General features: G+C 35.7%; 1 protein-coding gene, 1 long non-coding RNA gene and 1 pseudogene across 5 annotated transcripts; 2 read left to right on the forward strand and 1 right to left on the reverse strand.

Moving 5' to 3' along the window:
• Positions 1-293: 293 nt before the first annotated feature.
• Positions 294-4,599, reverse strand: LOC121326018 (40S ribosomal protein S24). 3 transcript variants are annotated; one of them, XM_041269155.1, is made up of 7 exons: positions 4,556-4,599; positions 3,540-3,605; positions 3,148-3,357; positions 2,793-2,903; positions 2,408-2,410; positions 1,654-1,673; positions 294-380 (listed from the first exon to the last, which is right to left on the reverse strand). In XM_041269155.1, the coding sequence occupies exons 1-6, from the start codon at positions 4,556-4,558 to the stop codon at positions 1,668-1,670; spliced, it is 399 nt and encodes a 132-aa protein (XP_041125089.1). In that variant the 5' UTR covers positions 4,559-4,599; the 3' UTR covers positions 294-380; positions 1,654-1,667. The 3 variants fall into 3 exon arrangements, with proteins under 3 accessions (XP_041125089.1, XP_041125090.1, XP_041125091.1); XM_041269156.1 differs by lacking the exon at positions 2,408-2,410; XM_041269157.1 differs by lacking the exons at positions 1,654-1,673; positions 2,408-2,410 and having other exon boundaries at positions 4,556-4,598.
• Positions 4,600-6,909: 2,310 nt separating this feature from the next.
• On the forward strand, positions 6,910-13,179 carry LOC121325398. 2 transcript variants are annotated; one of them, XR_005951337.1, is made up of 7 exons: positions 6,910-6,950; positions 9,939-10,101; positions 10,463-10,597; positions 10,884-11,590; positions 12,124-12,204; positions 12,524-12,662; positions 12,792-13,179. It is a non-coding gene; the product is annotated as an uncharacterized LOC121325398 (long non-coding RNA). The 2 variants fall into 2 exon arrangements; XR_005951338.1 differs by having other exon boundaries at positions 11,521-11,590.
• Positions 13,180-13,659: 480 nt separating this feature from the next.
• On the forward strand, positions 13,660-20,405 carry LOC121325881 (annotated as a pseudogene).
• The last annotated feature ends 3,922 nt before the right edge of the window (positions 20,406-24,327 follow it).

Here is a 24,327-nt window from a genome sequence, read left to right on the forward strand (position 1 = left end):
GTGTTTCATGGTTTCTATCCACAATCCTGTTCAACTTGTAAACATTGCTACTTAAATTTATACATTGTATATTTCAATTGTCATCTGTGTTCTTACCCACTTTAACTGACAATTCTAAAGGCAAACATCTTGAAAGATAAATACTTAAATGTATGTATACCCTAAAACTTAAACACCAGCAGTTGTCCCCCCTTTAGCTGACATTTCAGATTAATAACCCCCCCCCCCAAAAAAAAAAAAATCATATTACAACCTTAAACGTATTAAGTGCACCTACATCACACAGACAAATATTTTCCTTTTTTCTCCTGTTTATTTGAGTACAATAAACAAAAAACAATATCTTCAGAGATAAGGCATTCCCAGGATATCCGGTCTCACTGCAAAATAAAAACAACAAATAAAATGAGTCTCCCAAGTCACCAACTCCATTAGTTCTAAATACATCCATGAGTTTTAATACACATTGTGAAAAAGGTTTGAATTATTTCATTGAAGCTTACAGGCTCAAAATCTTCCTAAACTGAAACATTACATGCAATAACATACACCGACAAATATTTCTTTATGCATTAACACAGTAACAGTATCAATACCACATCGGTACAAATGCACATTTCAAACATTATGAAAACTAAAATCCAAGCAACTTCAGCCAATTAAACAAGAGGCAAGAGAATGCAGTACTGTAAATATTAAAAGCTGTTTCATAGTTTAAGTCTTATAATTTGGACAGTTTTATGCAATACAAACTTAATCAAAGTGGGAATTAATACAACATGTACATTAAAGCGTTATCAATTCTCATGCAGGCAATTCAATATAATACAGTAGAAGAAATCAAACAATTGTTATATAGAGTACAACACTAAAGAACAGTTGTGCATCACTTGTACATAGGCCATACAAGGTGAAAGTTATCGTTAAGTTTCAGCCTACTAAACTACATGTCCAATTGCAGACTTAAGTGTTTTTTTTATTCACACGCTAATATATAGTTACACATGTATATATATATACATGTGTATACACAAAACATTTTATATGTTATATATAACAAAAATATTGTTTTTTGTGTGTATGTGTATGTGTATATATATATATATATATATATATATATATATATATATATATATATACACCACACACACACACACACACACACGGTTTCTGCTTTTTTCAATTAGCATAAATAACTACAAAAGATTTAGAAGTGAGTAGTTTTGAGATTTACAATTACTGTATTTACAATATAATCGTAAATCTCAAAACTACTGACTTCTAAATCTTTTGTAGTCATGTTTGTATTACTTTAGTATAAATACATGTTAATTTGGATTCATATGTTGTTTTTTTTCTGACTATGTGAACGAAAAGACACACATTTGCCCGTTTTCCCATTGGAAATAGTGATATTTTGAAATATCACTGTCCTGGTCACAAAAGCAAAGTTTGTGGGGAAGAATAGCCATGTTCTATACTTTTGAGGCATAAGCAATTAGGAAATAACACTTACTACCCAGGAACAAAAAATAAATAAAAAATTTGTTACACACTGTTATGCAAAGCATTAAGCAGTTGGTAGGTAAAAAAGCTTGGACTTCAAAATACAGGTGAACTTGTAAATGGCACACCATGCTAATTTTTCAATACCTGCTAAAGAAACTTCACTTCTGAAAATCCATGAAAAGCAAAAAAAAAATGCAAAATGAAAAATTGATGGGTTGAGACAAATGGAGGACCAAGTACTACCTGGAGGGTCTTCATGCTAGGGTCACATTTTAAAGACTAAGTTTTTTACTTTACATATAAAAAGTACACAATGCAGCAGAATCAACACCTCACACCAAATGTACACAGGTAAGTTGGTAAATAAGGAAGGCACTTGCCATTCATAAAGTATTCTATAAACTAGTTAATTAACTAGTTTAACTACAAAATGATAGGGGAAATTTAAATACTGAAAGGTACCAGATTACAAAAGAACCAGATAAGTGGTCCTAGTATTACAACCCTCAGGCCACATGGGGTCCGTTGCTTATTGGTTGCAAATCCCTCCAGTTTGCCAGAGCAGCAGCATATTTAACCAGCCCTCAAATATGAAGCACTTCACTGAAGGTTGTTTTAGTGGCAAGTGGTAAGTGATTAACTAATTTCATAAAGGTGATTTTAGTATCACCATGTGGCCCTGACAATTCTGTAATTACCAATGTGACCCATCAAATATTTTTAATAGGGACCACTTGCACCAGAGACTAGTTTGGACTAGTAAAGTGTAACAGGAAGTTAGAAATTGTCAAGGAAGCACAAACAACTATTTTACCAGCATTAGAGGTTATTAAATTCACACCCTAGGCTTGTGCAAGCCCTAAGAGCTACAGGGCCCGTATGTGGAAATTACATTTACCTTCTATGGTCCAGAAGAAATAGAAAAAGAAAAGGATAGGAAAGAAGAGCGGATTAAAGCAATTGTAGAATTATGGAAAATTCATAGTGAATTAAGAAAGCCACCCTCACATTACAAATGCACTTTACTCTAGCGCTGCCCACCTGGCCTAAACTGATTTCCCCAGGGAATGTGGAGAAAGCCAAAAGGAAAAACAACATTCAGAAAAACACATTCACATATAAGAAAAAGTCCCCTGCTTTAATTTCCCAATAATATTTAGCAGTATACACCTAAAACCAAAACCTTACATCTACATTAACACTGCCTTTTCCAGAAGAGTTGAAACTGGGTTAAAGCAGTCATGACAACTTAAACCTGTACAAAAAAACAAAAATTACATTACCTTTTTCCCAGCACCAACATTGGCCTTAGCTGTACCCCGAACTTTCTTCATTCTGTTCTTTCGTTCCTTGCGCTGCTTCCTTGAACTCTTCTTCTTCTCATACAGACCATGCTGTTAAATAAAGGAAAAGATCAACAAAAGCCAAAACACAAACAAAATCTGCAGACCTCAATACAGATCTCTGCTTCTATTTACTAACATTTGCCAGCAACAGCCAACTTGCTTTACTACCAAAGAACATTTTCTGACAACATAACCACTTTCAATTCACAAAAGCAAAACTGCAATATATATGGAACTGATTACTGTAAGTATTTCTGCACCATACAAGCACAATAAAAGAAAAATAACTTACCCTGGCCAGTCTGTGTTTGGGTTCATTCTTCTTTGCGTAGTCTAAGGAATCATAAACCATAGCAAAGCCTGTTGTCTTACCACCACCAAACTGAGTTCTGAAGCCAAACACAAAAACTACATCTGGTGTGGTTTTGTACATTTTCGCTAGCTTCTCCCTGATTTCTGTCTTGGGAACAGTTGCCTTGCCAGGATGCAGAACATCGACAACCTGGAAAAAACACAAATTAAGATTTACTTTCCATGTGTTCAAATTCAAAACATTACACCCAACTAAACCAAATGCTTTCCACATACACCATGTCAATGTTTTTCCCACTAGTTCTGGCTCCATTTCCCTAGTTCTCAATTTAAAACTCTACAGTTTAACTAAAGTACTGAAAGTCTGCTTACCATTTGCTTTCTCTGAAGCAAACGGTTTGTCATAAACTTCCTGGTTCTGACAGTCACTGTGTCGTTCTGAAAAACAAAACAAGCGTTATTGACCCTCAAAAAAGTATGCTTTAATGTAAGATTTTTGTTTTCTTTGCAATTCTTCAATGGCAGAACATTCTGACCAGGTAACTGCCATTGCATTGCGATGAAACTTCTCTTCAGTTACATCGTGATAACATGTGGTTACGTTAGGGCTAAAGTTACAAAAAGTCTTTAAGTTAATGATTTAGTTACCACATTAGTTTATAGTCCGCCCCCCAAAAATATATTGTATAAGTCGCAGTAGTAAATACTGAAATAGCAGTCGAATTAACAATCCAGAAATGCTGTTTGTTTACAAACTAATTAGTCAGATTCTAACAGTAATTTTGTAACAGCCCTGCGAAAAATGATACTGACTTTTTACATTTAAATTGCTGAATATACAAACTGATGCACATGGTTTGCTGAAAATGATCCTAAACAACATACAATGCGAGGAGACGCCTTTCTGACGCTACAACACTTGCCATTTTAAGTTACCGGCATTTTTGGTTAATAGTAATTGGTTTAAATTGTCCAGGCACCTTAAATATGATCCAGAACCACACACCTTACAGTACAGTTCTATCTCCCTGTGGCAATGCCAGCATTACTGTTGATGTATTAAAAGATTCTGCAAGGACGTGACCACAACATACAGACACGTAAAACAGGTTTATTAAAGAACAATTTTCCCCCTTTCTTTCGACTTACACAACTGCTTAACTTTCATTCTGAACTAACCGTAAGAGTACGAGAGACTTAGGCCAAAGGTTTCGGTTTGGGGACTCGGGAATAAATCCGTGTTTTATGTATTACATGTGTGTAATTTTTTTAAATACATTAGTACGCAGTTAAATGACAATGTGTACAAAATAAAAATACTATAATTTGAGCACGATGATGTAGATAAACGACGGATTTTGAACAGATTGTAATGGTGCTTGACTCACCATCCTGGCAGGTACCTCGCTGAACGATTTGGAAAAGAAAGAAGGACCCTAAGCCGGCGAACCATATGCCTGTACGAAGATGGAGCGGGTAGTCTAAACAAATTGCCTGATTGAAATTGACTTGGGAAATTCTGAAAACAAACAAGCAACACATTATTGTTACAGCCTACATTTTGTCCAGTCGTTAAAATGTCATTTTAAATTATGTACCGTCACTAAAACTACCATAAAAAAATCAAAGAAACGACTCTTCACTGTACAGAATACATTTGTAATAGAGGCACGCCGTTTTGCTTGAATTTAAGTGTGTACTTTTTTTTTCTTCGTTGGTATGCAATGTAAGGAGTAATAAGCACGTATCTATTTCAAATTATTTACAAACAAAGCCAGTTTTGTAAAGATGTAATACTTTAAGCGTCTAATTGGGGCGTTCACTTTGTATTCTTGTCTTGACAATTTTTTGAGACTAATACCATTTACAAGTGTTCTATGTTCTATGTCACTCTGTAAACCTGACTGGCAAGATCTTTCTATTACATCAAGCAGTAGGCTGCGATACATACATTTACAGGCTTTGCAGAGCCCAGAGACCAAGCAGTCTATTTGTTTTACAGATAATGTTTTAAAGCAAACTTTTTAAAGTTTGCAGATCCAGTGGTGTTTACTAAAAACACCGTATTTTGTTTATTTGTATGTTAAAACATCAAAATGCACATGCAATATTGAAAAAAAAAAGTTAAAAATTACTATAATTAGAATATAGAACCACACTATTACAGTTTTTTTTTTTTTTTTTTTTTTTTTTTTACAATTGTTGAGATGCTACATCGTACTTTGAATACGTGATAAAAAATAATATTAGCTGCACAAGTAAATACATTTGCTGATTCTAATGCGCTGCGTTTAAAAATCAAAAGAAATCTGTAGTTTCAACCACAGCACTGTTCATTTTATTCCTGTTACCACCAGATGGCAGCATTCAAAATTAGAACGTTTATTTCGGTATCACTCTGCGTACGCATGCCTCTTGTTCGACATGTTTCCCTTTCGAAGGTTAAAGGTTAAAAGCTCAGAGTGCAGTTTTTTTACAACATGGACAAATACAATGGGCTGGTTCGGCATATGATTCACAGTAATGCAAGAACAGCAATACAAGTTAATGTCTGAGCACAAAAGTGATATTGGTATTAATGTGATTTAATACATAACGTGATTGACAAAACACTAATCATGGTGAAGGAACAATTTAGAGAAACAGATGTGGCTAATAAAAATGTAAGTTCAAATTAAATACGAACAATCGGTTATACCGGTCGTTAGTACCGCAATTGCCAGCTGCATTAAAATGACATTCCATTCTGCATCGAAAATGGCATTCCATTCTGTTTACAAAATAAAGAAGGTACAAGTTGTGGAATAAACCGGGGGGGGGCATAGTGAATCCTGATATACTCTAAACAACTATACTAAAACTAACAGAACTACCGCTTTAACTGAGATGCTTCATGTTCATTAACCTTTTAGAAAGTATGTATATTGAATACAGTGCCAAGAATTAAGATGACCCCAAAACAAGTAGATGCATTTTTTTGTTTTCAGGCAAATCTTAATCCATTGGTAGCACTAAACATGTTTAGAAGGATCCCTTCTGAAGATGTTCCTTTGCTGTTGATGAACTTGGAGTCAGGGAAGCCTGCAGATCTAATTCTGACACCACTGCTGGTCCCACCATTGTGCATCAGGCCATCCGTGGTCAGTGATCTTAAGTCTTGAACCAATGAGGATGACCTAACTATGAAACTAACTGAAATCATCTTTCTCAATGATGTCATCAAAAGGTTTGAGAAAAGAACAGAATGTAAGCTTCTCCACGAATATAAGCACATGCACTATGTGCAGGAAATTGAAGCAGAAGACAGATAAAACCAAAAGCATGAAAATCAATAATGCATAAAAATGGCATAGGCGAATATGCTTATATTTACAATAATACAGTAAATTTAACATTGGAAGAGACAGACCAAAATCCCTGCAAAACAAATTCAGAGAGCTAGGAAGGAAATTAAAAGAGAAAACCAAAACTGTGGTATTTTCTGGTATACTACCCGCACCTTGCAAAGGACCATATGGACAGCTGGAAATAATTAATCAAAACGAATGGCTGAAGACGTGGTGCACACGGGAAGGCTTCACCTATCTTGATCATTGGACCACATTCTACAACGAGGACTATCTGTATAGACGGGATGGACTGCATTTAAATAACAAGGGAACTAGTCTACTCGGAGAAAAGATCCTCGAGCAGGTTCGGAAGCATTTAAACTAGAAAGGAAGGGGGGAGAAATCAACAAAAAAACAGAAGGGAGACCGTATCAAAACAAGAACAACAACTCAGGTAAGACAACCATTAAATGTATTTATCTAAATGCTAGAAGTATCAGAAACAAAATTCTAGAACTTGAAGCTACTGCACTAACAGGTAACTATGATGTGATAGGTGTTACAGAAACGTGGTTATCTGAGAGTGATGGGGACGAATATAATATTTGTGGGTATACACTGTATAGGAAAGACAGGCAGGACAGAAGAGGAGGAGGGGTAGCGCTATACATAAGAAACAGTCTTGAAGCCCAGGTGTTAAACCTGGACAAAGAAAATAAAACCGAATCAATATGGGTCAGAATAACAGACAAAAATTCAAAAGGCATAATAATAGGAGCATGCTATAGACCGCCAGATTCAGACAGTGAGCAAAATAATCTGTTATACAATGACATTAGAAATGTGTGTAGCAAAGGAGAAGCCATACTAATGGGGGATTTCAACTTCCCCCAAATAAAATGGGAAAACCCGGTGGGTAGCACGAAGGATGAAATAGAAATGGTGGAAATGACAAATGACTGCTTCCTAACACAATTTGTCAAGGCACCGACTAGAGGGGAGGCATGCCTTGATTTAGTCTTTTCAAATAACGAAGATAGAATAACTAAAACAGAGGTCAGAGAACCACTGGCAAACTCAGACCACAACATGGTCTCATTTGAAGTGTTTTTTAAATCCCCAAAAGTAAAGACTAAAGCTAAGGTTTACAATTTTAGAAAAGCAAACTATGAAGGTATGAAACAGAGACTAACAGAAGTAGATTGGAGTAAAATAGAGAAAACACCCACAGAAGAAGGATGGTTGTTCTTCAAAAATGTAGTACTAGAGGCACAAAACAATTATATCCCTAAAGTAGACAAATCTAAATGTAAAACTAAATTGCCAAAATGGTTTAATAGATCAATTAAAAAAAAATATTCAGCGAAAAAAAGGCACTTTACAGAGCATTAAAAAAGGACCAAAAAGAAAGTACGCAGAAAGAGTACACAGAACTGCAAACGCAAGTCAAAAAGGAAGTTAGAAAGGCCAAGAGAGAAATAGAAATAAACATTGCTAAGGGAGCTAAAACCAATTCCAAAATGTTTTTCCAATATTACAACAGCAAGAGAACATTCAAAGAGGAGATTAAATGTTTAAGAGATACAAATGGCAAAATCGTAGATGAAGAAAAAAAAATAGCAAATATGTTAAATGATTACTTTTCACAAGTTTTTACAAAGGAAGATACTGACAACATGCCCCACATGTCATCCAGTTCCTATCCAGTTTTAAATAACTTTAGCATAACTGAGGCAGAGGTGTTAAAGGGACTAGGAGCTCTTAAAATAAACAAATCCCCTGGGCCGGATGAGATCCTCCCAGTAGTACTCAAAGAAATGAAAGAAGTAATTTACAAACCGCTAACCAAGATCATGCAGCAGTCTCTTGACACAGGGGTGGGGTACCGACAGACTGGAAAATTGCAAATGTAATACCGATCCACAAAAAGGGAAAACAAAACTGAACCAGGTAACTACAGACCAGTAAGCCTGACTTCTATTATATGCAAACTTATGGAAACTATAATAAGATTCAAAATGGAAAATTAGCTATATGGTAACAGGGTACTGGGAGACAGTCAACATGGTTTTTGAGGATGCAACATCCATAATGGATAATTGCAAAGCATATGACATGGTTTATTTAGATTTCCAGAAAGCTTTTGACAAAGTCCCGCACAAAAGATTAATTCTCAAACTGAACGCAGTTGGGATTCAAGGAAACACATGTACATGGATTAGGGAGTGGTTAACATGTAGAAAACAGAAAGTACTGATTAGAGGAAAAACCTCAGAATGGAGTGTGGTAACCAGCGGTGTACCACAGGGATCAGTATTAGGTCCTCTGCTATTCCTAATCTACATTAATGATTTAGATTCTGGTATAGTAAGCAAACTTGTTAAATTTGCAGACGACACAAAAGTAGGAGGAGTGGCAAACACTGTTGCAGCAGCAAAGGTCATTCAAAATGATCTAGACAAGATTCAGAACTGGGCAGACACATGGCAAATGACATTTAATAGAGAAAAGTGTAAGGCACTGCACGCAGGAAATAAAAATGTACATTATAAATATCATATGGGAGATATTGAAATTGGAGAAGGAATCTATGAAAAAGACCTAGGAGTTTTTGTTGACTCAGAAATGTCTTCATCTAGACAATGTGGGGAAGCTATAAAAAAGGCTAACAAGATGCTCGGATACATTGTGAAAAGTGTTGAATTTAAATCAAGGGAAGTAATGTTAAAACTGTACAATGCACTAGTAAGACCTCATCTTGAATATTGTGTTCAGTTCTGGTCACCTCGCTATAAAAAAGATATTGCTGCTCTAGAAAGAGTGCAAAGAAGAGCGACCAGAATTATTCCAGGCTTAAAAGGCATGTCATATGCAGACAGGCTAAAAGAATTGAATCTGTTCAGTCTTGAACAAAGAAGACTACGTGGCGACCTGATTCAAGCATTCAAAATTCTAAAAGGTATTGACAGTGTCGACCCAAGGGACTTTTTCAGCCTGAAAAAAGAAACAAGGACCAGGGGTCACAAATGGAGTTTAGAAAAAGGGGCATTCAGAACAGAAAATAGGAGACACTTTTTTACACAGAGAATTGTGAGGGTCTGGAATCAACTCCCCAGTAATGTTGTTGAAGCTGACACCCTGGGATCCTTCAAGAAGCTGCTTGATGAGATTTTGGGATCAATAAGCTACTAACAACCAAACGAGCAAGATGGGCCGAATGGCCTCCTCTTGTTTGTAAACTTTCTTATGTTCTTATGTTCTTATGTTCTTAAGTCTATGTTACTGTGTTATGAAATGGGAGTTCTTTATTTGAACTTGCAATCATTTATTTTTTTTTTTTTTTTTACAGATCATTCAAGTATCTAGGTTCCAAAGTACTGTTCTGTAGCTGTCCATTAATATTAATGTGTGGAACTTAATTGCATTTTCTATCCCTAAACAGCACCGAATGTGTGGAGCAAAAACTCAAATGATAATGTAGAGTTGGGATTTTCTGCAGTTGCAACGTACGCTCTACATCAACAGTGAGCTGTCAGGAATCCCACTCAATATGGCTCCCAAGAAGTGGACCAGAGGCTTTGTGCAGATGCTCAAGGGAAAACAAGGTCAGTGATGATTATCTGTGCTTGGGGTTCAACTCACAAACACTTCAATGACTTTCTTGGTATGTGCTGCAGAGAAGAAACCAAAAGATTGAACTGAGTGCTGCTTTCAAAGAAAATATTCAGCATGAATTTGATTTTAAGGGCCTTGTCCTTATGACAGGAGGAAAGCTGAAACAAGCAGGTGCTCTGGTGGCATTTGGCTACTAAGACGGCAGGATTTCAACAGCAGTGACTCTTCAGGTCAAGATAGGGAGTGTGATGTGTCTTTCTCCACCCCACTCCCCTCTACAGATTTTGCCCCTCTACCACCAACACATAACTGTAACAGTTTGCTTACAATTTATTTGTGTTCCAATATCAGGTCGGTTCAGAGGAAATCTGTCTGGAAAAAGAGTTGATTTCTCTGGCAGAACAGTTCTCTCCAGACCCAAATCTGCGAATCGATGAAGTAGCTGTGCCCATCCATGTGTCCAAGATACTGACCTACCCTGAAAAGGTGACCACTTTTTCACTTCCATTTCAGGTTTGTTTGTGTGTGTGTGTGAGTTTATTTAATAACTGGCCTCTTCCAAAAGGTGAATAAAGCAAACATAGACTTTATGCGAAAACTTCTTCGAAGTGGACCAGAGGTACATCCTGGAGCAAACTTTATCCAGCAGCGACATACTAACATGAAAAGGTAAATTTAGACAGGGAGAGTGACATAATATCTCTCTGTATTGTCCGTTCTGTCAGAAAAATAGAGAATACTATTGTAAAAGACTTTTGCTAAAAAATTGTAGATCTCTGAAGTATGGCAACCATGAGAAGATGGCCCAGGAACTGAAGTTTGGGGACACTTTGGAGAGGCATATGATAGATGGGGAGGTTGTGCTAGTCAACAGACACCCGTCTCTGCACAAGCTCAGCATTATGGCTCACATAGTATGTTTCCAGAAAGCATTTTTCATCTACTCATGCTGTTCACTTTCAATAATGCAACCAAGGCTGGGATAATTAATGCTACATTTTTTGTTTCTCTAAAAACCTGTACTTATTTTTCTTGTCAATCATATTCATCTCCTTTAGGTTTTTGTTGTTTGGCTGTTATTTTTTCAAAAATCCACAATCTACTGTTGATGTTAAAGCCTTGCTTTTTTGTAGGCCAAAGTAAAAACACACAGAACGTTCAGATTTAATAAATGTATCTGCACACTGTATATTGCTGATTTTGATGGTGATGAAATTAACCTTCATCTGCCTCAGACAGAGGAGGCCAAAGCTGAGGATCTTGTTCTCATGGGGGTAAATATGAATGGAGCATGTCTGTCAAGATACAGTGTGTGATTTACTTTTGGCTAGTTTAGTCTCCCAGTAATGAAACATTGAAAAAATATTTATTTGCAGTGTTATAAAATTAATAAATACATTCTGTTGCAGATGAAAGCCAACCTGGTAACTCCAAGAAATGGAGAACCACTAATTGCTGCTATCCAGGACTTTCTGACAGGTGACTGTTCTTTTTACCTTTTGTCTTGAGAAGATGAATCAAGAGAAAAAGGAATATTTTTCCTTTCAATTCCTTACCGTATGTGAGCATAAACAATGAATGTGATGTTTATATTTTTCCCATTTTTAGTATCTTTTGTCAGCATTGGTAATTTTATGGTAGTTGAGAGAGAAATACAAAGTTTGGACAGAATCCTTTTTAGTCTTAACTTTGAAATATATGTTTTATCATGTCATTTTAGTTTTCGGGTACATTTTAATTATAACCCTTGTTTGAAAAAGGGTTGTTGCTCCCTGAATTCATTTCTTTGTCAGATAAATCACAGTTAACCAAAAGCAGATCAATATAGTGTTTTATTTGTGTATTTTAAAGATTGTAGTTACAGTACAGTAGATGTCACATTTCAGCTGTATTTGTTTCATTTACTGTAACACAGGCATTCTAGAACTACAGTAAATCTGGAAAATTATTTTTCTAATTTTTAATGTGCCTCTCTCCTTACACTGAAAGACACTTTCTTTGACCGATCAAAGGTTTGTCAGATAATTGCGTCCATTCTTGTAATGAAAGACGAAAAGATAAAGATTCACCTTCCGCCTCCTGCAATCTTAAAGGTACTGAGAACTGTATGATTTAATATCACACATTTTGTAGCATGTTTGTAATAATCAGGTGTAATCTTTTTTTTATGGTTATTAGATTAACTGTTATATTAACACAATATCTAAAAAGTTGTGCAAGTTGAAATTTAAAGAAACGGGTGTTAATGTTTGCATTGCATATCAAAAGACATGCATTTTGTGGTAATAATATGTAATTTCTGAGTAAAGGGTAATGGCTGTATTTTAGTATTTGTGCGCATTAAAGACTGATTACAGAAAAAAAAAAAAAATGGATATATTTATTTCTTTAATTTTTTTTTTATAAACACAGCCCATAACCCTTTGGACTGGTAAACAGATCTTCAGCCTGATTCTAAAACCCAGTAAGACATGTCCTGTGAAAGCCAACCTTCGGACCAAAGGCAAGCAGTATTGTGGCAGTGGAGAGGACCTCTGTCGGAATGACTCTTGTAAGTGTAGTCTGTATCATTAATGAAAATGTTAACATGTAACTATTGTTTTTGCAAAAAAAAAAAAAAAAAGTTAATAAACCTGTGTAACAGCTCCTAAAACTTTAACTGCTAGTTGTTGTGATTCAGAACAGCTAGCTGGTGTGTGGCAGCATGGACAATGGAACCCTGGGTTCTGGGTCCAAGAATAACATCTTCTACATCCTGCTGAGAGACTGGGGCCAAACGGAGGCTGCAAATGCCATGTCCCGCCTGGCCAGACTAGCTCCAGTTTATCTCTGTATGTCAGTACTTTACAGTTTTAATGAACATTTACATCTCCTTTTTGTAGGACAAATTCTCAATGATTTATTCCCAGTATAAGTTTAAACAAATATTTTGAAGAATTACCTTGTTTGGCAGAATATGGTAAATATATACATACTTAAATACATTATTCTAAAGTTAATTTACTTGTTTCTTTAGATTTTGTGACCATAACAATCGAAACGTATGAATAAAGTCAGATTTCAGTTAGCAGCCACTTGGTGTCAGTATTGTTTCTTTGTTTGCATTTGTTTGTTCTAGTTCTCTTTGTGTTACACTGTTAGGTTTATGGAACAACAACAGCCACACCGTGGTGGCTACATTGTGTTGTCTTTTTCTATTTATTAAACCACTTTTATATCATTTAACCCTAAAGTGGTGAAATTTATTTTATATGCTGGTATTTATTTTAAATAATTCCTTTAATAAAAGGAATGCTATCATATTAACCTGAGCTATTCCCTACAGCTTTATCTGACTTAAAGGGGAAAAAATGTGGAAGGCTATACCATCAAATGTTGAGGCTTGAAGCTGCAGTAAGTGGCAAAAGTGTTCTAGAGACATATAGGGTAGTTTTTATGCCATTGGATTTGTTGAGAAAATGTTGACTGTTGAGATCATACTTTGGTAAAGTTCTAATATACACAGTATATTTGATATAAAAAGTGTGTATGATTTGATTTGTGTGTGAAATGTATTTTGCCTTTCACAGCTCCCAGCAGCAAAACGCTTTGTTGCAGACAGTTTCTATTCTGGTTTGACTCCCACTGAGTTATTTTTCCACACTATGGCTGGCCGTGAGGATTTGGTGGATACTGCTGTCAAAACAGCTGAAACAGGATATATGCAGGTATGCCAAGTGTGGAAAACTATTGGATTTAGTAGTCCTGTAAATCAAGATAAATGAGTGATGTGTTTATTTCAGTAACACTTATTTTTTTTTATTTATAGAGGCGACTTGTGAAGTCACTTGAAGAACTGCGCTCACGCTCTGGAGCGCCACTGGTGACATCATACAGTTCATCTATGGGGGAGATGGATTAGATCCTGCAGCGATGGAAGGGAAAGATGAGCCTTTGGAATTCAAGAGAGTGCTGGATAATATCAGAGTAAGCCTCAAAACTGCATTGCAAGTAGGGGGAGGAACACAAGCATCATCAACATAATCCCTTCCAGTATCCCCTACAGTTTACCCATTTAATTGAACCCGATGTTTATGTGCTGCAGTGATTATTATTAATCCTTTGTTACTCATTTTAATGTAATTGTAACCTATTGCCATTTCATGCTGTTGACGTATTTAGATTGTTTATTCCTGCCACGATCAACCAGCCCTCAGCAAGAATGAACTGGTTTTGACTTCAGAATCTGTCTTGAAGAGGAGCTTCTTGTGCTACCAAGATAGCTACCTCCAGGTCAGTCTTGTGCATGTGTTTGATTCTGATACTTTTTAATTTGGTTTAGTACACCATAGGCAATGCCATTTAATCCCTCGCCATTTACTTTTTACCTCTTTAACAAGACCCTGTTGAAATTTTTTTTTTTTTTTTTTGTACGCAGCTTGCCACTTGAATCTTTAATTTCTTTTCCATTTATCTTTTGAAGGCCTTAACTGAAACAGGTTTTGAGAAATATTGAGGTAGAGTACATGCAGCATGCATATGAGAAGTCTGAGCTTGATTTGTTTGTTTTTATGCTCCTCTTTCCAGATACAACACTAGTTTTTGGCTGGTGTACACTGTAAACCGATTAGTAATGGCTTATTACTCATGGAATGATATTTGAACACGCTTTTGGTCACTGAAGTGTTTGATCTTTTAAGTCCTGTATTTAAGCCCAAACTTGGCCGTTTTTTTAACTTTGTTTTTTTTTTTTTTTTTTTTAAAGTGTTACTGAACAGGCCTTTTGGTTTACAGAAAAAAAAATCTTACTGTTGCTGTGTGTTTGGTTTAAACACTGCAGCATGTTCTGTATCATAAATGTCCTTATTACAGAAGTTGTTCTGCTAATGAGAATGACTGTGAAAAAAAAGTCCACATTTGATTGTTAGTTTTTGTTTTGTTTTGTTCCAAGGAAATCAAAAAATTCATCAAGAGTGTTTCAGAAAAGATCAGGAAGACCAGAGACAAATATTACATGAATGACAATGGAACTACAGAGGTAACGTTTCTAAAATGTTGGAGTTTGCTTGCCTTAATCGGAATATTTTTCAAAGAGGTTTAATTTACAGAGATATAAGTACACTTTCATATTACCAGATTGATTTCTTATTTATGTAGCCAAAAGTTCTTTATCAGCTGGACAGGATCACACCAACCCAACTGGAGAAGTTCTTGGACACTTGCAGAAACAAATACATGAGGTAATAAAATACTGTCCTGTATGCTTTTATTCCCCCTACCCAAGGAGAGAGAGAGGCACATCCCCGGCAACAGGGATGCCAGCCATACATATTTATATGTTGCACTACATCTGTAATTCCACTCTTTAGCATAAATTTTAGATTTGACTGAATCCAAATCCGGGCATTTATGGATAATATATACTGGCTGTCTATGTCGGTGACATTTTTGCATTAATCCATAGGGCTCCATGTCCAATTATGCTGAAACTTGCTGAAGGATTTTTATCTATGATTTATTCTTTAAATGTGCAGTGTGGGTTGTGTGTTTTTAAAGTATAATAGCTTCTGTCCAGGAGTATGCAGCTAAGCAAAACAGATGATGCAGTGTCTTAAATAATAGGAATCTGTATTAGGTCTATTTAAATTGACAAATCTTTCCGTTTGTGTTTTTGCTGATGTGTTGTCTATCCTTGTGCAGAGCCCAGATGGAGCCTGGGTCTGCAGTTGGTGCTTTGTGTGCACAGAGTATTGGAGATCTTTAATCAGATTTATCTAGGTACTGCATACTTTCTACAGATAACAAGTTTACTTTAAAAGCTCTTTGAGTAAATAGCTCAAGGCAATCTAACTTTCAATTACTCAAAGTTATGTAACTAGTTAATTCAGTTTCATGTGGAGAATGTAACGCTCTCTCTCTCTCTCTCTCTCTCTCTGTATTCTTACTGTTTATTGGTAAGATTGTTTGGATTATGCAAAATACAATGTGATTTTGTTGTCTCCCTATTTTCTCAGATTTCAGAATACGTTGAAGAAGTCTTCCTTCCAGATGACTGTTTTATTCTGGTGAAGTTATCTTTGGAAAGAATAAGACTTCTGAGGTTGGAGGTATGTTAAAACTAGAGGTATCACTGTTAATATTAGCTTTTTGCTCTTTCAAGTCATTGCAATCCAGTACCAGGGCATGAATTTAAGTTCATGAAGGGCAAGGCAATATTGCCTTCGGAGGGCATGAAAATCCAGGGGGACCAAGGCAGTTCTAAGGGGCAAAGAGGCAAAACAAAAATCCAACCCAAGGGCACCAAGGTGGTTTCGTACTCATTTATAAAACAACTAAAAAGAAATACAGCGAGCCTATCGTGTTAATTATATAAAAAAGTAAAAAAAAAAAAAAATAATAAAAAAAGCTATATACCTTCACTAATCAAAAAATGAAATTTTTTACTTTGGATATATCCTACCTATTCTAGACATTAATCAATTAATAATAATATTAATAATAATAATATTTATATTAAATTATCAACAACAATAATTATTATTATTAATTTAAAAAAAAAAATCACAATAAAACCAATAAAGCAAGCTGCATTTGAATTTATTGGGGGGGCCATAAATTCATTGTGCGGAATGTTTCAATTTGGACACTCGATTCAAGAAAAAAAGTGGAATGCTGCTTTACACACACATTCTAACCCCTTTCGTGAAAGCACATGTTACTATTTAAAAAAAAAAAAAACAGAACTACTATGTTTCGATTGCTAGTGTTCTCTCCAACTCATTTCATAACGCATGTCATAGCTACTTGTGTAAAAATTTGAACAAAATTATTATTTACTTTGTTCATATTTAGCATGGGTGTTTCAGAGGAATAACCCAGCAACAGTCATTGAAGTGTCCATATAAATTAGCAATTTATATACGCTGAAGACTCAAAGGGAGTTATAATGCATATTGCACGTTGCGTTTGAAAGTATTGCAATTTTAAACGTAGAATCAGATCTCCTTATACCACATATGATCATAGAATATATTTGTGTAATGTGGTATATGATAGGTGATTTTTGCTAAGCTGTAAATTAAAATATATACAGATATATTTGAAGGATATTCACAAATCCATATACAGATCGCTTTACTTCATTTAGGATAATGTGGGCCTATGGAACATTCTGATTTATATACACTGGTAATTTGCTCTGTTCATTTAAAATTAAAATCATTTATATTTTTTAATGTAGAGTATAAATAAACTGGATCAAATTTGCACTACTTAAACATCTGGGAGGGGGCAAGATTTGTGAAATAGTGGTTATTATTATTTGATAATATTTGGGGACGAATTGTTGTACACCCATTCCAAATTGGACACCATTGGTTCAAATTCCCTGGCTGGAATAAGGCTCTGAATTGCTAGATTCTATAATTCAGCATGTGGTTTGAATATGAATCTGAACTGCAAGCATCTGTCAGGGACCGGTGAGTGGATCAACATGCTAATCTAATTTTAATATGCTCCCTGTGCCATCTTAATAAAGATAAATTATGTATTCATCATGAAACTGTCTAACAATTGGTTCATATGTTTACACAGGTTAATGCAGAAACTGTCAGATACTCTATCTGAGTGTCAAAGCTACGGGTAAAGCCTGGAGACATTGCAGTCCACGGAGAGGTTGTTGTCTGTGTCTCACCACGGCAGAACAGCAAGAGTTCCATGAATTATGTTTTGCAGACCTTGAAAGAACTACTGCCAAAGGTAAAGCTGAAATGGTTTTAATAACAAAGGATATAAAAACCTGAAGGCTTTGTATTCAAACTGCTAGAATCCTGCAGAGATATTTGAGCACACCAGTGGACTTGTCTGTTTGAATAAGTCTCTTCGTCTTGAAATGTTCCAGTCTCTAAATACATTATTTCCTGCATACAGGTGTGTGCATATCTGGAAATAAAGTTTGTCAAGAGCCAGTATGGCTTATTTGAACGAAAACATGAGTGCTAAGAGTTTAAGTAGGAAAAAACAAGAAAACATCACTGAAAATATTGGAGAAGCCATTAAAATTAACTCTTGCATGTTCCCATACTTATTTAATGCCTGTTTTCTCAATGTCGAATATATTAGACACTGGACAACAAAGGCTTAATCCCTAATTTTTCTTCCCAATTTGAAATGCCAATTCGAATGTTACCTCACAGCTGCAATCCTCTTTCCAGTCGGAAGGACTGAAGATTAATTCTCTAACAATTTAACCACCTCTTTTCACTTGTCAAACTTTGCCAAGCTGCTAAACCCTAAACACAAATCGGACGTCTGACCAGCAGGGGTCACTGACAATGTCCCCCCCCCCCCCCTAAACTCTGCAGGCCATTGCAGCTCTCCTTGTGGGTTATAAGTCAAATGTGGAGCTTACAGCATTTGAACCACTCCCAGGATGGATCCTGCACACTTCAATTGTTTCCTTATAAATGTTAGAGTGGAAAAAATATTGTGGCTCCCATGTAAGTTTATTTCTCCTAAAGATTCATAAAACGCACCCTTTACAAAAGCAAATCTGTCCTTGCAGATTGTGGTGCAAGGTATTCCAGAAGTTTCAAGGGCAGTCATTGACATTGATGAAAAGAGTGGAAAGGAGAAGTATAAGCTTTTGGTAGAGGGAGATAACCTACGAAGTGTCATGGCAACACATGGAGTCAATGGGTCAAGAATGACTTCCAACAATACATTTGAGGTAATGTAGTTTTCTTTTTTTTATTGCAGTAAGATAGGAATTTGGATTATATTTATTATATTTAAAATATTATATGTTTGTGTTCTGCAGGTTGAGAAAACTCTAGGTATTGAAGCTGCTAGGTCAACTATCATCAATGAGATTCAATACACAATGGTAAACCACAGAACGAGTATCGATAGAAGACATGCTACCCCAATCTGTTGAACTATTTTGGCCTTTTATTAATAGTTGTGTCACTAAAAAAAAAAAAGAAAATTTACCCTCACTTTTTATATTCCCAAGTTCTGGTGGTTACAAGATCTATCAGAATACATTGCCTGTAGAGGTGGCTGGGAGTTTGTTTGTTTGTTTTTCTTCCCCCAGAGGTTGAATGTGTGAATGTATCCGTGTGATACGAGAGCAGTTCTTTGAACATTATAGATCACTCAAAATAGAAATTTTGTCTCCAACAATCCAGGGTGAAATTTTAGGAAGCACAAGATTTGGTCTGGCAAAAATGAAGGAGAGTGTTTTGATGCTGGCTTCTTTTGAGTAAACTGATGACTATCTGTTTGATGCTGCATACTTTGGACAAAATGACTCGGTTTGTGTTTTTTTTTTTTTTGTTTAAAAAGGTTTTTAAGAGAAATAATATGTTAAAAATAACTTAAATTGTAGCTTTCTGCACAATTGATAAAGAAAAAGGAGTAGTAAGGAATTGATAATTAACAAATGGAGCATGTTAGCAGTTCTGTCATCTCTATGTTGGGGGTAAAGCAGTATAGTGTTGGTGATTTGATAGATTAAATAGAAAACTCACCTTATTCAATAAGATCATTTTTATAGAGCAAATCTACCTGTTTGAAAGAGCTCTAATATGAGTATTTTAATAATGTACATGGTATCCCATCAATTTGTCACACACTTTTCATCACCAACAATTCATCACCAACAATTTATCACCAGCAATTAATCTCCAGCGACAATTCATCACGGACAATAACTCACCGGTTAGGGTTACAAGTGCTGCACCAGTCATTTTCACCTGTAGCATTTTAAACAGCTGTGATATGATACCCTCCGTGATGAATTGTCGCTGGTGATAAATTGTTTGTGATGAATTGTTGGTGATAAATTGTCATAGTAGACAGTGTGAGTATAGATTATTGCCACTGGCAATGTAAACACTGTATTTATTACTTGGGGTTGAAGCATGTGTGAATCCATTTAATTTAGGTGCTATAGTCTATTTTTGATTAACTTTGATGTAATTTATTGATCTCGCATTTATTTCCATCAGTGGTGTCTCTTCAATAGTCAATTGCATTTGAAAATGTTCTCAACTAAGTTGTCTGTTTATTTTTTTACCCCAGGTGTTTCAGAGTGCATAATAATGGGGATCCCAATGAACATTGGAACAGGGCTTTTCAAACTTCTGCACAAAGCTGACAAGAATCCAAACCCTCCAGAGACCTCTGCTTTTTGATAACAGTGATTTCCACATCCCTCTCTCCACGTAGCAGTACCGAAAAAGACAGTCATTGTTTGTTTGTTTTATTTAGCTGGTAGAATGAGTTGTATCTGTATTCTTGCCCCCCCCCCCCCCCCCCCAAAAAAAAAAAAAAAAAAAAACATATGTATGGTTGAAAGAATTACTTTCCAGAAGACTTTTTGTTGCCAGTTCCTGTTGAAGGGTAGCAAAAATCCATACCTTTATGTACATGGATCATATAGAAGTCGGTGACTACACATAAAAAAAGTATATTTGTTATGTCACTTTATGTAACTACAGTATAGTAACTGTGCTTAAGTACATGTTGATAATATGGTTTTGTGAAACTGTGGGATCTTCAGTAACAAAGACTTTGTCAACACATCCTTGGGGAATAGGATAAATGTGTTCAATAAAGTTTGGTTTATTTTTTATAGATAGATAGATAGATATAACTACGCATTTTATACTTGCTGAGGTGGTAAACAAATCCCTTTTGTTCTTGTTTGATAAGGCACTTTTATATTTGAGCACACTTTGCTCATGCACTTCCACTGTAACTTTTTATCCAACCAATAGAATGTCATTGTTTTGACTGTGTATCTTGGCAAACCTTAACCTAAAAGTAAATCCCTGGATTTTATCACTCTGTAACCTGCTGTGTATTGCTAGCATGCAGAATGTTTTTTATAATTAAACTAGAATTCACTTGAATTAAGACAACCTTTGCATCAACGTTCCATGGTACAATAAAAATAAACCCTATCAAGCAGAAAGCTAGGTCATGCACCAGATACTACTGTGCTTCTCAATGATCCTAGCCTCGGTAACTTGCATTATTTATTTATTTTTAAATACTATTTCTTATGTTATTGAGTAGATGAGAACGAAATGTAAATGAGTGCTGGTGCTGAAGATTGTGACTTTCAGGGTTTGTTAACTCTGTTCATTGGGGTGCCTTGTCTCCCCCTGTGAATCTATCTTGGGGTCCACCAGAAACCTCGCTGCCACTGTATAATTTTCTGTTAAAGGTTGTGTGCTAAGGAATATTGTGTCCTCACAATTCTGTCCTAACAAAACAGTGCTGCCCTTCTGAACTGTCACGTGATCACTTCACATGAGACTACATCAACAGATATTTGGTAGAGTTGGAGCTGTTTTTAAAATTGATGGAATTCCGGCTTTCAGTTGTAACAAATATGCCTTACTCCCATAATACCCTGTGGGATTATGGTTCAAGGAAGGTTACGTCTGATCTTGTTAAAAGGAGAGCATGAAACAATATAATTAAATAGTAAGGCAGGCTTGGATTATCTGCAGTGCTGGGTGGGTTGGATAACAATTGAAAGGTCCTTGGATGATAGCTGTAGTCTGCATTGAGGAGGTTGATTGGAAATGGACCCTGCTGAAGGATTCAAGCATTCACAGTTTCCCTTCCCAGGGTAAAAGAAAGCTGTATGTTTTTTAGTCTTTTGTTTTATTACACATCTAGTTTATGAGTGGACTATTTCTGTGTTTCAGTTTATAATGGATTCTGCTTCAAACTGCTCCCTCTAATGTCATGTATGACTGTATAAAGTGTCAGTTAATGTCAAGTTTTATCACTCTACTCAATAGTGCATAAGTCACCACTTAAAAACTAAGACCTTCACAAATGCAGCATTAGTAGTCTTGTTTGATCCCTTTGAGCTGTCATTTAATGCACAAGGGAGGCCAATTTAATGATCTAAACAGTGGAGGATCGAAGTAATGCTGCTCTTTACCACTATATTAATTAAGCTGGGGTTTAATGACCCACTTATGAATGTTACTATAACAAAAAATATAGTGAAATGAGGTTTGTGAAAAATAAGGTTTGTTAATTTTAGGACTGAGAAAAATCCCTTGTGCTAAATTGCAGTTTAAGATTTTTTTGTTGATCGAACGCTGAATATTACATATTGGAGACAGAATTATACCATATGCTTCTATTCTCCCAACCCAGCCCATAATCAGCACTATTGTCTCCTACCATTACTGCACACATTTGAAGTGAGTAATGACTATCTGTGGGCTGATTATGAAACACAGGATTACCTACTGCAGAAAAACATTAATGTGAAGGTGGACAAACTACTGCATACTGACTGTTTTTTGTAGAAGAAATGTACCTGTAATAAACCAGATTCCCAGCTCATTACAGCTTATCCCACTTCTTAAGCCTCTCTGAAATGCAACTGGTCATTACAGCTTTTTAATTGCTCATATTTTATAAGCCATTTGCAAAGTTGTCTTTTTAAGGGAAGTCTTAAGGTAACATTTAACAATACCCTCCTTCCCTGTTACCAGTCAAGTAATATGTCCGACATATTACACTTGTATTACCTTTTGGTTTTGCGGGTGGTGAAGACTAAGCACTTCATATTAGATACACAACTGTACGATTTTCTGGATCAAGTTCAATCATGGTGTAACAGGGCGAGCAACCCTGCTCAGTATTTATTTGAGAACGGGGTTTCCCCCTCTGCCCCTGTACTGTGGTTTGTGTTAGTTTTATTTGTGTGTATGTGTGTGTGTGTGTGTATATATATATATATATATATATATATATATATATATATATATATATATATATATATGAGACGGTGAAGCGTCATGTGTTTTTGTTATTGTTTTTGTATTGTTTTGCAGCGTGGATGTGAAGCCCCATCCACATTAAAATCCTGTGCAGAAGGTGTCCATCTCCCAAATTAATTAAGTGATTAATTTATTGCTAATCGAGAGATGATCACCTGCATAAATACCTGCAGCTCTCTGCACTCTGGGTGGGGTCCACAGAGGAGAGCAGCGAGCAGAAATTTAAAAAGATATAGGAACAGTGAAGGCGATCGCCCAGCCTGACTTATATTTGTTATTGTTTGTGTTGGTTTAAATATTTTATTTGTGCTCTGTGAGCAGACTGGAATGATGTTACCTATTAGCGTCCATTATATCTACTGTAATTAAACAGCCCCATAAAATAAGGTTGTATGTTGTTCATTAGTGTTATCATGGCTGGTTAGTTACAAACTATGGAAAAAAATCTGTCTAAGAGTCCTTAGTCATTTTGAAGAAGTAGCAACAGTTCATTGAGAGGGATGTGCGCATAATTGTACAAATCCTTCCTATAGTTTAAAACAAAAAAATGATTACCGTTTAATCTTTTTTTCTTTTTTTTTTGATCAACCCCTCAGAATGTGCTTACCATTTTCAAATATGTTTACATTTCTCTTTGGGTAAAACTCCTGTTCAAGGAGAAATGTGCAATGGTAGGTACTCATTGATTTGCAGAAGGTTTATGCAAACATTTCATGTGTTCATGAAATATTTTTTGTGGACTTTGAGGTAAACAAGATGGATTTAATGTGTGTTCTTTTCAGACATCTATTTCTCTTTTGTCCACGTTTCTTTACCCAATCTGGACATTCTCATTAAAATACTACAGTCACTTTTTAAATTAGCTGAGATCAGTGACACAGTGGTGGATATATTCACAGTATACAACAACTGAACTGCAGAATTGATTTGTTTGAAATGTAACAAAAGTGAATTATTTCTTTGGATGCCCTCCCTCTGCCTTTACTAAACTGTCTTTGATAGTAGCTTTCTTGTCTGACCTAGTGGGTCAGTTAACACTGCAATATGGAATATCTAACATGGGTCTGCTCAGCTTACCTGTTTAACCAGGAATCAAGGTAGCAAGCCCAAAGGTTTGATCATGACAAAATGTCTTGAGGTACTGCTACAGTTGCTTTCTCATGGAGAGAGATGGATATATATATATATATATATATATATATATATATATATATATAATATATATATAATAATATTTAAAGTTCACCACACCGGTCATGGCTGGTAAGCAACAGAACTGTAAAACTGCTATTCAGCAGTTTGGTGCACTTCTATTATTAACAAAACAAAAGGTTTAAACAAAACTGCACAACTACCATGGCCCCTTTTAACTCTCACTGTTCTCTCCACGCTGTTTGGCCATGCCTAAGAAACATATTT

This window comes from Polyodon spathula, chromosome 13, assembly GCF_017654505.1.
Source record: "Polyodon spathula isolate WHYD16114869_AA chromosome 13, ASM1765450v1, whole genome shotgun sequence".
NCBI lineage: Eukaryota > Metazoa > Chordata > Actinopteri > Acipenseriformes > Polyodontidae > Polyodon > Polyodon spathula.

Bases quoted from the DNA above. Each gene is read 5' to 3' on its own strand.
- LOC121326018 (XM_041269155.1), bottom strand. The intron at 3,358-3,539 runs GTAAGCAGACTT...TGTTTTTTCCAG, and splicing joins TGCTTCAGAGAAAGCAAATG to GTTGTCGATGTTCTGCATCC. The intron at 2,904-3,147 runs GTAAGTTATTTT...TTTATTTAACAG, and splicing joins CCAAACACAGACTGGCCAGG to CATGGTCTGTATGAGAAGAA.